The 13695-nt window shown below is 34.2% G+C and overlaps 1 protein-coding gene and 1 long non-coding RNA gene across 2 annotated transcripts; both read left to right on the plus strand.

Annotated features, from left to right (window-relative positions):
- The first annotated feature begins 2212 nt into the window (after nt 1-2212).
- Nucleotides 2213-3607, plus strand: LOC131632695 (F-box/LRR-repeat protein At4g14096-like). The gene is made up of 3 exons (XM_058903432.1): nt 2213-2947; nt 3071-3208; nt 3311-3607. The coding sequence occupies exons 1-2, from the start codon at nt 2271-2273 to the stop codon at nt 3090-3092; spliced, it is 699 nt and encodes a 232-aa protein (XP_058759415.1). The 5' UTR covers nt 2213-2270; the 3' UTR covers nt 3093-3208; nt 3311-3607.
- A 4297-nt stretch (nt 3608-7904) lies between these two features.
- On the plus strand, nt 7905-10280 carry LOC131632696 (uncharacterized). Its single transcript, XR_009293081.1, has 3 exons — nt 7905-8741; nt 8836-9207; nt 9963-10280. It is a non-coding gene; the product is annotated as an uncharacterized LOC131632696 (long non-coding RNA).
- Nucleotides 10281-13695: the final 3415 nt, after the last annotated feature.

Raw genomic sequence — 13695 nt, forward strand, 5'->3', positions numbered from 1 at the left:
ACGCTTCAAGGTAACTTTTGGATCTTATTTTAATTATTGCTTTTTATTATATTATTATTTGTAACTATATTGATTTATATCTTTTAATGTGTTTAGGTTCAATGCACTCGGAATGGATTGGTTCAAAACGCCTGATTCCAAAATCATTTTCTACCGCCAGCTATTAGATCGACTAGGACCCCAAGAAGTAATACCTCTAAAAATGTCCATTTTCTAAATATATTTTTAAAAATAACTATCTTCTATATTCTGAAATTAATATTATTTGCTTTGCAGTTTATTTGGCGTCCTTACTTGGAATTGGACCACGTACCCGACCTTGACGAGGCGGCTATTTGGACAGCAAAATCACCCATCATACGGTTCACCACTGTGGAGATGCACCCGAGTGACCGTGTGAAGCTCCAATTCGGCATGCATCAAGGTATCCCTGACCCACCTGAGCCTGACTGTTTGGGACGTTGGCATCTTGCGAAGGTTAGCGAACAGTGGTACGTACAAAATTACAAGTCCTTTGCCATAGAGCAGCGTAAAATATGGGCTCGTCGATCAAAAACGGTTCTAGAATTTCCTGTGGCGCCGGGAGAAATGAAGCCAACTGTTGAGTATGTAAACTGGTACAGATCCGTCACAAATCCTGAAATGATTGTGTCTGCCCCTTTCTATTTAGCTGACCCGCGAGCACAACCTCCATATTTTGGAGGACAACAACAACCACCACCAAATTACCACCACCAACAACAACAACCACCGCCACCAAATTACCAACAACAACAACAACCACCACCAGATTACCAACAACAACATTACCCACAACAACACCAACAACAACAACAACAAAGTTACCACCAACAACCAATGCAACCACAAACACCTTTTTACCAACAACATTCCCAACAACTCCACCAGTTTTTTCCATCCCAAACTCAACCACAAAATCAAGAATTCCATGCAGGGAGCTCTTCTAGATCATATTTCCAGGAATTCCATGCGGGGGGCTCTTCAAGATCACCACCAATGACCCCCGACATGGGCATAGAAGAAGAATACCCGCAATACACCACATTCGACCAACACACATCACAGTACCCCAGCCAACAATTTGACTTCAACACACCGCCACAACCATTGTATTTTAACCAAACCGGATCCACCACCAACTTCCAAAACTTCCAGGCTGCACCCACTAGGAGAAATTTTAACCCGCCTAGACACAGCTTCGACAGCGCCGCGGGCACCCGCCTATCCTATGGAGGGAATTCTATAGGTCAAGATGTTGAAGACCCAGGTTTCATTCAGGGACCGTCGACTATGGCACAAGACGAACCAAATAGAGGGGGGCGTCGTCGCGGAAATAGGGGGGCATTACCAACTCGTGACCCGTCTACACGACCCATTCGGCAACCTCAATGTGGATCGTACCATGGTCCACGTGGCGCGCAATAAGATTTTTATTTGTATCGTGAATGTATTTTGTAATGTTTTTAATTATAATGTATTTGTATCGTTAATGTATTTTGAAATGTCTTTAATTTTAATGTATTTTTATCGGCAATGTATCGTTATTGTATTTTAATATATAATTATTTTAACGAATGTCCAACTTTCAAAATAATGAATCCACCACCAACTTCCAAAAATAATTTTAACAAGATAGATAAAAAAAACAATATAAAAAAATTATTGAAAAATTGTATTTATTAAAATGAATGTAGTTAAGAGAAATTATGTTAAAAAATTGTAGTTATTAATGAATGTATTTACTAAAAAAATGAATGTATTTACTAAAAAAATACTAAAAAATAATATTAAAAAATTGTAGTTATTAAAAAAAAATACTGAAAAAAATTTAAGAGAAATTATGTTAAAGAAAAAAAATTACAAAAAAAAAATGAAAAAAAAAAAATAAGGGGGGGTGTTGTCGCCGGGGGGTGGCGACAACACCTAAAAAATGCACATAGGCGCCATTGGGCCTGGCGCAGACGTTATGGGCCAAGTGTTGTCGCCACCCCCCCCTGACGACAACGTGTTGCAGATAGCAAAAAAGTGACATTTGGGGAATTATTTTGAAAAGTTGGTTATTTCTGAAAAAATTTAAAAAAAAATGGATATTCAAAAAAAAAAATTCACGATTTGGATCCCTCCACTAAATCAATTTCCAACATTTAATGTGTAGGTAGGTCCCTCGTACATTTCTTTCCTTTATCAAGTAAGGGTTTCTATACCCAGAAACTCATTTTCTCTCCATCTTCCTGTAGCGGAAATTTTCAATGGCGGATGTAATAAGCAATTTACCAGACGCGATTCTCTGCCACATTCTCTCTTTTCTCCAAACCAAACAATCTGTCGCTACAAGCATTCTTTCAAAGAGGTGGAACACTCTATGGCTTTCAGTTCCCACTCTACGCTTCCAACAGAAACTTACCAAAGGAATCACAACTTCTAAGTTTAACGATTTTGTATACTCTGTTTTGGTTTCGCGAGATGTCAGGCTTCCCATTAAGACTTTCCATCTTGACGTTACATACATACATCTTAATCGATGCCCCATGATCACTATAACCAAATGGATCAAGTTTGCCATACAACAAAGAGTTGAGTACCTTTATCTCCATCTCAAAGCACTGTTACTTCCCAAATTGCCCATCACCATTCTCACTTGCAAAACACTTGTGGTTCTCAAGCTTTTTAGTTTCAGCGTGAAAGAGGGTTTTTCAGATTCTTCCGTTCTACTTCCTTCTCTCAAAACCCTTCATTTGGAAGATATTTGGTTCTCTAAACTTGGAGACTTTACCATGTTTCTATCTGGATGTCCAATTCTCCAGGATTTAAGAATATTTGAGGTAGAATTTAGTTCTGATGAATCTCATGAATCTCTAACTTGTAGCGAGTGGAACAACTTTTGCTTGACCAACTTGACCAGAGCTGATATTGATTGGATTCTTTGGTATTTTCTGCGCCTTAAAATCCATCAGATTTGTTAGACATGTATTTTGTTTTCCTTTTAGCTTTCTCTGTGACAATTTTTTCTCCCGTTCCTAACAATGTTTTTTCTACATGTTTGAACTAGCGACCTTCCTGGAATGAATTGATTCCTACTTTTCATGATTTGACCCAACTTGAGCTTATTTCTTTTAGTTATAGTTGGCAGTTATTAGTAAAACTTCTCAACCACTGCCCTAAACTTCAAAAGCTTCACATTGCTCAGGTTTGTTAAGGATCATATATTATTTGTCTATTAATTTTTTGCCTCATCTAGTGTGGGATTTTAATACACACTTTATGTTTTTTTGATGTCCATTATTAATAGGCTGAAGTAGACAAGGAGGAAATATGGACTAGAAGAGTTGACAGAGATGACAAAGAAGATTGGGTAGACCCGAATGTTGTTCCCCAATGCCTTTCATTACACCTTACAACATGCAATCTATTCAACTTCTTAGGCCTTAAAGGTGAGATTCTGCTAGTAAGATATATTTTGAGGAATGCTGAAGTTTTACAAACCATGAAAATAAAGAAAGTTGGACGTGCTAGAATAACAAGACTAATATCCTCATTCCCAAGGGCCTCTGCAACATGTAAAGTTACAATTTGTTAGTCTTTCAATGTAAGTCGTAGTTACTCTATCCTTGTCACTTAATTAGCTTCTACCATGCAACAGCTGGATTTGGTCGTTTCAATTTGAACTTTCATTTCATAACCTTTGTTTCAGTGCACAAGTCGATAGAAAATGATTTTGTCTCAGTGCACAAGTCCATAGAAAAGGATTCTTAATTTATGTATGCAGTGCCTGCTTAGTTATATTCAGTTTTACTTGTTTGTGACTTCATATGCATGTCAATACATTTTATGAGCAATGATATGCTAAACTATAATTTGATGTATAATCACTGGGTAGGAGGGGAACATGTGTAAATTAGTCCCTCATGTTTGCCAGGAATATACCTTCGTTATTCTTTTAAACAGAAGCATGAACAAAGACTAAACACAGTTGTATTTTCAAAGGAATCCTTTTTGTCTACCTTTTGATAGTGTTTTATTGTTTTTCCCTGGCACATTAGAAAGACATCGATCTAAATGGAAAGTTGTATAGTGGATGATTGCAATTGAGAACAAGTATGTGGTTATTTGTGAAAGGTTCAGCCGTGGTCTCAATTGTTCTGAACTTATAACATTGTGTCTCTTGCCCCAACTAAGATGCTTTGGGCACTGCTTTATCGTTAACATGAGTTGGTTTTGTGAAAGATAAATGCTGTAAAAATGTAAAATATATACTTATACGGTTTGTAATAAAATGGTTTGACGCATTTTCCCCTTGCAACACCAAACCTAAAACATTAATGCTTTAATTTTCTTTATCTCATATCTTGTTAAATAGGAAGATCATGCTTTTTTTTTGAGTTCCATCACTGAAATCATAATGGTTCTTGATATAAAAAAGAGCAACGATGGAAGAAATTTCTATTTAATTTTAACTTCTCTTTTCTTTTCCTTTTGATTTCAGAAAAACAGGTTGAAAAAAAGATGATGGCATGCTGTAAATTTCACATTGCAAGTTAATTTCATCTAATTTTTTGACTCATTGGAAGGAAACCATTGTAGGGATATTGATTTTGGACATGGCAGCTATATGCATTTTAGGAAGGTTAAGACAGGAGGTGTTAGAATTAAACTCCAAATAGATCATATAACTTATTAGTATTTTGAACAAATTTTTTCTTGTTGAAATTAAAATGATTCTGCAGTTATTTTATTTATTTTTGGCTTAGCACCACCGGTATATTCGAGGATCAGTTCTGGCATCAAGTAGTCCAGCCCCCTTCCGATCGCAGATGTGGGGATACTGCAATTATTTTGAAATTACTGATATATGAATTGGAGATGATATGGTCTTCATTTATGCATATGAAAATTTAAATATATTGCAAGTCATCTACTTAAAACCAATGGCTTTTCTCACAGTTTGAGTGAATAAAAAATAGGACTGAGCTCGATGAAGGTGATTTTCATCTTCAAATATTTCAGTACCTTTTTGCTTTAGTTTAACTTATACGTTTCATAATAAGCTGACTTTATTTTTTGTCTTTTTTATTACAAGGGCCGAAGCCCAAGAATAAGATGACTTTTATAATGCTCATTATGAGCAAATGTACATGTGACCTTTGATATGAATTTAAACCATATCTTAAATGTATTTTAATTTTCTTCTCAAGAGGTGATACAATTACAAGAGTCACAGCCCATGCTTGAAAGTTTTACAAATTAGTAATTACCACGGTTTAGCACATCCGTTAAATTTCGATCTTTAATGAATCAACATTAGTTTTAGTCTTTGAGAGTTTTACCCTTAATATAATTACTAAACTCTAAGATATGACCTGAAATAACATAAACAAATACTTATGGAGTTTTAGACAGAATGCATAATAAATTTATAAAAGTTCAGCATAATACTTCTGGAGTTTTCTCTTAATAATTCGACTAATAATCATATTGAAGAGAATGATAAAAAGATGTTGTGTTTTATTTCTCAGCCTCATACTGGTTTATATAGTGGGAATACTATAAATTACAATTAATTCTCTCCTTAATGGAGAATAAAGAAAAGTAAAGGAGAATAAATAGAATTAGGAAAATTGGGAAATAAAATATTTCTGAGCACCCCCACCCGCTCTCAAGTTGGTGCATAGATACCTATCATGCCCAACTTGTCATCAAATGCTTAAAGGTAGGTCTTGTCAAACTTTTAGTCAAGATATCCGCAGTTTGCTGACTTGAAGTCACAAAAGGTAAACATATGATTCCAGCATCTAACTTCTCCTTAATGAAGTATCGATCAATCTCAGTATGCTTGGTTCTGTCATGTTGAACTGGGTTGTTAGAGTATAATTTCAATGGAAGCTCAATTTTTATTTTAAGTTCTTCTAGGACTCTAAGGAACTATAATTCTACACAAATACCTTGAGACATAACTCTAAATTTGACTTTTACACTACTTGCTACAACTCCTTATTTCTTGCTCCTCCGTGTCACAAGATTACCTCAACCATAGATATAATATCGACAGGTTGATCTTCTATCTGTGACTGAACCTGCTCAATCACTATTGGTGAAGATAGACACATTTCTTCTTAAAAAAATAAGTCTTTTCCAATTTCCTTTAAATATCTCAGTATCCTATTGACAGCCTCAAGATGTTCCTCGAAAACATAATGCATAAGCTAACTTACTACACTAACTGAGAAATCAATATCATGTCGAGTGTGTGACAAATAAATCAGTTTCTCAATCAATCTCTGATATCTTCCAGTATCAACAGGAAGATTACCTTCTCCCCAAAGTTTAACATTAGGTTCCATATAGTATCTGCAGGACGACATCCATGCATTCATGTTTCTTTCAATAAGTCTAGAATGTATTTCTGTTGTGAAACCATAATACCATTCTTCTAGGTCACCATTGAGAAAGGAATTCCTAAAATCTAACTGATGTAGGTGCCAATCCAATTTAGCAGCAAGAGATAACAGAATTCTGCTGACAATGCTCCTGGCGAAGTTGCTGCCACAAATGTTGCTGTTTTAGACGGAAATGTTGTTTCTGTTTTTGTTGTCACGGATGGAGATGCTGCTCGACAGTTTGATCTTCACAGCATCTATTCGCTGCTAGCCGAGGCTGTTCTGGTGGATTCCAAAGCGGATGCTGCTGTTTGGAAGCACGAGTCAGATGGAGTTTACACAGTTGCATCTTGCTACCATATTCTTTGTAGTCAGTATGTTCCTTTTGGTCTGGCTAATCGCTATGATTCGGCTTTCTTTGATATTTGGAAGGTAGATGTTCCTTTGAAAGTGAAGGCTTTTGGTTGAAGATGCTTCATCAACAAAGTTCCGACTAAGGATTCTCTTTTGTGTAAAGGTATTCTTGCTAATACCTCGAACTTAGAATGTGTTTTTTGTGCCGATTGTAATGAATCTCTTCTACACTCTTTCTTATCTTGTCGGAATGCCGGTGTTGTTTGGAGGGAGATGGCCGAGTGGATTGAGTTACCCTTTAAAATCGGTTTAGATTTCAAGGAATTTTTTTTGTATTAGAGCTCTTTTTTCCGGTCGAAGAAGGTCAAAAGCGGAAAAGTTGGTACCCTTTGGTTAGCTATTTTATGGAGCCTTTGGATGCGTAGGAACGACATTGTGTTTAACAGCGGCTCGTGGAATTCGAGGGATGATGTTTGGAGTTGTAAGGCCCTTATTTGGAGGTGGTCGTTTATCGGGAAAATTACTCATTCAAATTATAACTTCTTTGAGTTTAGCAATAACCCATTGTTTTACTTAAGTTAGGTTTTAATCGGTCTGTAATTTTCTAGTTTGGTTTTTTGGGTGTAATATTGACTGTTTGGAGCATCTATATATTTCTTGATTTCAAAAAAAAAAAAAACCAAACAAGTGAAAAAAGGTCTTGGATCTACAAACCAATCATCCCTAGATAAATTACAAAAACCTTTATGAAAGGCTTTAAACCAATCCCAAGCTAATGATTTGAACAAACTAAACCCATCAAAATGTGATACAATTAAATTGTTGAAAATTACATCATTCCTACACTTCCAAATAATCCAACAAAGTGTTAAGCAAAAGAACCAACCCAAGTCCAAAGAGAGATTATTCTTGCAAATATCATCCATCCAACAAAAATGATCAATAAGAGAAGTTCTCTCATCACCATCAAATATCCTAAGCCACCGACACAACCTCGACCACCAAATTCTAGAAAAAGGACACAAAAGAAAGATGTGGTCTAAATCTTCATCGACCCCTTGACACAAGGGACAAAACAACATGTTTGGATCGAATAAAACCCCTTGTTTGAACAAATTCGTCTTAGTCGGTATCCTATTCCAGATAATCCTCCAACCAAAAAAATGAATTCTACTAAAAACATTTGTTTTCCATAAGTGAATGCAATGAGATTTTCGTCTTACAGGTTTTCGTTGATAACAAAACCGGTGGTGATATAACAAAAAAAAAAAATTCCATAATCAGTCGTTCTTTCCCTATTGCTCGGCAGCTGAAATTTTCAACGGCTGATATAATAAGCAGTTTACCGGAAGCTATTCTTTGTCACATTCTTTCTTTTCTTGAAACCAAACGCTACAAAGCGCTTCCAACAGACACTTACAAAAGAAATCACAACTTCTGAGTTTAACGATTTTGTATACTCTATTTTGGTTTGGCGAGATGTCACGCTTCTCATTAAGAATTTGCATCTTGAAGTTACATACCAACATCTTTATCGGTGCCCCATGATCACTATAACCAAATGGATCAATTTTTCCATACAACAAAGAGTTGAGTATCTTTATCTCCATCTCAACTCAGTATTATTTCTTCCCAAATTGCCCATCACCATTCTCACCTGCAAAACACTTGTGGTTCTCAATCTTTTTCATTTCTTTGTGGGACACGGTTTTTCATATTCTTCTGTTCTACTTCCTTCTCTCAAAACCCTTCATTTGGAAACTTTTGGATTCCCTAAACTTCGATATTTTATATGTTTCTATCCAGATGTCCAATTCTCGAGGATTTACAAACATTTAAGGTGGAAATTGATTATGATGAATGTGTAACTTGTAGCGAGTTGAACAACTTTTGCTTGACCAACTTAACCAAACTGATATTGATTGTACTCCGTCTTATTTTCCGTTGAAAACAGTTCACAACACACATTTTTTGTGCCTTAAAATCCATCAGGTTTGTTTGACATGTATTTTGTTTTCCTCTTAGCTTTGTGTGTGACAATTTTACTCTCATTCCTAACAATGTTTTTTCTACTTATTTGAACTAGGGACCTTCATGGAATGAATTGATTCCTCCTTTTCATGATTTGACCCAACTCGAACTTATTTCTTTTAGTTATAGTTGGCAGTTATTAGTAGAACTTCTCAACTAATTTCCTAAGCTTCAAAAGCTTCACATTGATCAGGTTTGTTAAGGATCATATATTATTTGTCTATTAATATTTCACCTTAGCTAGCTAGTGTGGGATTTTGATACACACTTTATGTTTTTTATTTGCATTATTAATAAGCTGAAGTAGAGAAGGAAATGTGGACTAGAAGAGATGACAGAGAACATTGGGTAGATCTGGATGTTGTTCCGCAATGCCTTTCATTACGCCTTACAACATGCAATCTATTCAACTTCTTAGTCCTTAAAGGTGAGATTCTGCTAGTAAGATATATTTTAATAAGGAATGCAGAATTTTTACAAACCATAAAAATAAGGAAAGTTGGACATGGTAGAAGAATAACAAGACTAATATCCACATACCCAAGGGCTTCAAAAGCATGTGAAGTTACAGTTTGTTAACCTTTCCTAGTTACTCTATCCTTCTTGTCACTTAATTAGTTTCTACCATGCAACAACTAGATTTGGTTGTTTGAATTTGAACTTTGATGTTCATAACCTTTGTTTCGGTTCACAAGTCGATAGAAAATGATCTTTAATTTATGTATGCAGTGTCTGCTTACTTATATTCAGTTTTACGTTTGTGACTTCATATGTATGTCGATGCATTTTATGAGTAGTGGTATGTTAAACCATAGGGTAGGGGGTAAAAGAGGTAAATTAGTGCTTCACTTTTGCCATGAGGAATGTACCTTCTATATTCTTTTAAACAAAAGCATGAACAAAGACTAAACACGTAGTTGTATTTTCAAAGGAAGCCTTTTTATCTTTCTTTAGATAGTGTTTAATTGCTTTTACTGTCACATTAGAAAGACATGTATCTAAATGGAAAGTAGTATAGTGGATGATTGCAATTAGAGAACATGTATCTGGTTATTTGTGCTAGGTCAGGCGTGGTCATTGGTCTCAATTGTTCTTAATTTATAACATTTTCCTCCTGTTTACATGTTATATTTTATTAGTGACTGATCACTGTAATTTATATAAATGTTTATTATTTTGCAGGTCAAAGATTAGTGATTACAAGAAAATGGAATCAAACTGTCTGGGTGATCATATTTTACAACAGATTGCAATTAAAGAACAAGTATCTGGTTATTTGTGCTAGGTCAGGCGTGGTCATTGGTCTCAATTGTTCTTTATTTATAACATTTTCCCCTATTTACATGTTATATTTTATTAGTGACTGATCACTGTAATTTTGTAGAAAAAGTAAAAAACAATTCTGCTTGTTGATAGTGTCTTATAGTGCTTGAACATATAAGTGGTGTTAGAGTAAAAGGAGAAAGATTGAGATGATTGACAACTAGAACCTAATTCAGATCTGAGTTATATATAGTTTTGATTAATAAGAATTTTATTGTAATTTAAACAATTGGATGCTTTGGATCTTTGTTAGTTTAAACCATTTTTCTTAATTTCCCCAACAAATTTCAACATGTAACATTGATCTTATCCTTTAATATTTTTTCATTTCCAATACCAAACTAATTCCCAATTCCACTATTCTACTAGGAATTCCTAGCATGTCATTTTATAGTCCTCAACTCTATCATATCAATACATCCTGTTATTCCAATATCTTGTTGTACTCCTATCCTTTAACTTTGAAGTCACCTTTGGCTTTAGATTGACCGAGTTCCGGAACCTCATGTTGAGATGCACTTTTGAATGTTTATATTCAATCACTTTAATTTTCTCTAAATATTACCGGTGTCTACTCATTAGTGTCATGTTCATAGACAGGTATCCATTGTTTCGCCATTGTGTCTATGTTAGTGCTTCATAATTGGTGAAAAGTTGAAATAAATAGTAAACATGTAACATTGATCTTATCTTTTATGTATTGTATGTCAGTGAATGCACCCTTGCATGTTCGTGTTATTAGCACTACCTTTGCCCAGCTAAGATGCTTTGGGCACTGCTTTATTGACAGTATGAGTTGGTTTTGTGAATGATAAATATTTTAAAAATAGAAAATATATAGTTTATAATAAAATGGTTTGATGTAATTTCCTCTTGAAAAACCAAACCTATAACATTAATGCTTTAATTTTCTGTTATAATTTTAACTTCTCTTTTCTTTTCCTTTTGATTTAAGAGAACACGTTGAAAAAAAAAATGATGACATGCTGTAAATTTTACATTTAAAGTTAATTTCATATGCTTTTTCGACTCACCGGAAGGGTATGCGTAGGGATGTCAATTGCATCTGTTAATGGGGATCCTGTGGGGAATATCTGTGCGGAGATCCGAAGTTGGGGATTTTTTTCCCCGTGGGGATGGGGATGGAGGGAAAAGTTCCCCCGATAATAGTTTGGGGCGGGGATTGGGAAAGTATCCTCCGTCCCCGTGGATACCCCGACTCCGAAGATATATGTTAATTTATATATTTTATATATTATATAATTATATAATTTTATAATGTATTAGAAAATGAAGAGTCATTAGAAGTTATAGATTTGTCACACATAATCAACCACTTGCGTTGGACGACATCAGTATTGTGGTAGTAAATTAGTGGAAGCACGGTAGCAAGAAGTTATGCTACTATTTATTAATTTTTATATAAAAAATATTAGCAACATCAAGTTCTTTTGCTTTTTTATTTATTATTGATGCAAGATGAATTTTGATTTTTTTAGAAAATAAAGATGCAAATATATGCGTTTTAAAAAATACGAAAAAAAACAAAATACTAGTGTCATAGTTTTGATAAAAAAGTGTAGAAATTTTCTTAAGATTCGATCTCCGTGGATATCCGTGGGGATCTGTGGGGATGGGGATGGAGAGAAATATTCCCCGTGGCGGGGATTGGGGATGGGGATGGGACTAAATTTGGGAGCGGGGCGAGGAGTGGAGAAGCATCCTCCGAACAATATCTGCCCCATTGACAAGTATGAGTTGGTTTTGGGCACTGCTTTATTGACCTTTATTGACAGTATGAGTTGGTTTTGTGAATGATAAATATTTTAAAAATAGAAAATCTATAGTTTATAATAAAATGGTTTGATGTAATTTCCTCTTGAAAAACCAAACCTATAACATTAATGCTTTAATTTTCTGTTATAATTTTAACTTCTCTTTTCTTTTCCTTTTGATTTCAGAGAACACGTTGAAAAAAAAATGATGACATGCTGTAAATTTTACATTTAAAGTTAATTTCATATGCTTTTTCGACTCATTGGAAGGGTATGCGTAGTGTTTGCTACCAGGCGTATAGAGGAAAACATTGAAGGGATATTTATTTTGGAAATGGTAGCTATAGGCACTTTATGTTGGAATTGAACTCCAAATAAATCATATAACTTAGTAGTATTTTGTACAAATTTTTTCTTGCTTGTTGAAATTTAAATGATTCTGCACTTATTTTGAAGTTACTGATATATGAATTGGAGATGATATGGTCTTAATTCATGCATATGGAGAATGTCTCAATGTTTTATCCTCAAGGGATAATTTTCTTATCTTCGGCCTTAAAAAAGGCATTCCAGTCAATCTTTCAGCCATCATCTTCAATCATTTGAAAGAAATCATCTTGGCCTCCAAACACTCTCAACAGTCCTTCATTTCTTATGTATGTGTCCTATTTGCTTTATTTGAAGAAGTTGAAGTCATCAGAATTCTTCGACGAGCAGAACTCACAAATGGAGACATATTGTTTGATAAAAGCTATGATGTCTTTGAATTCTAGTTTGTATCTTTGTATTTCTCTATTTTCTTATTGTGCGAGTTTGTACTTCTTATCAATCAACGAAATTGTTAATTGTTTTTAGGGTTAAATACGTTTTTAGTCCCTATAAATATGCGACCTTGCATTTTTAGTCCCTATAAAATTTTCCTTCAATGAATGGTCCTTATAAAATTATTATACATCTAGTTTCAATCCCTACCGTCAAACCAATGCGTATTTTAGAATGATTATTTTGCAGACATGTTCAAAATGTTTTTAAAAGTTCTTGGAAAAAAAAGAAACTCAAAATTTAATTTCTAAGTTGAGATTTTCATTACTTTTATCATTATTTTTTGAAATTTGAAAAATTCATATTTAATTCTTCTCGTTTTAAAAAAATTCTAAAACTTGGTAAATAAATATTTTACAGTATTCTAAGCATATATAAAAAAATTATTCAAAAATTTAAAAATTAAAGGGTAAGTAAACAGTTTTTAAAATTTTAGAAAATAGCAGGGACTGAATTTGCATGCATAAAAATTTTAGAAGGACCATTCTTTGAAGGAAAATTTTATAGGGACTAAAAATGCAGGATCGCATATTTATAGAGACTAGCTAAAAACGTATTCAACCCTTGTTTTTATTTCCTATGTTTTTAACTACGCTTTCACACATAATTAACTTTTTGATTATGACAAAAAGGGAGGAGAAGAGATAATGATTTTGATATACCTAATTCTTCTCAGATAAACCTTTTCCATTTCTTATAGAAGGTTTAGAATATAATTGTTCAAAATGACTGCAAGCAATCTATGACAAAGCAACTCTGATAAGAATTTCACGAATGCTTTATTAAGTTTCCGAGGATGTCCAGTTTCTAAGGATATACTACCTTCCTTTGAAGGACATCACGAGTCTTCGACTTAGGGGGAGTCTTAGACTTAGGGGGAGTTTACATTCCAAGATAAGTATTGCTTCTAAAATATAATTTTAAATATTAACCTGTGAAATTGTATCATCAAAATACATGATTTTGTTATCATTAAAAAGGGGGAGATTGTTAGA

This window comes from Vicia villosa, unplaced genomic scaffold (assembly GCF_029867415.1).
Source record: "Vicia villosa cultivar HV-30 ecotype Madison, WI unplaced genomic scaffold, Vvil1.0 ctg.000987F_1_1, whole genome shotgun sequence".
Lineage (NCBI taxonomy): Eukaryota > Viridiplantae > Streptophyta > Magnoliopsida > Fabales > Fabaceae > Vicia > Vicia villosa.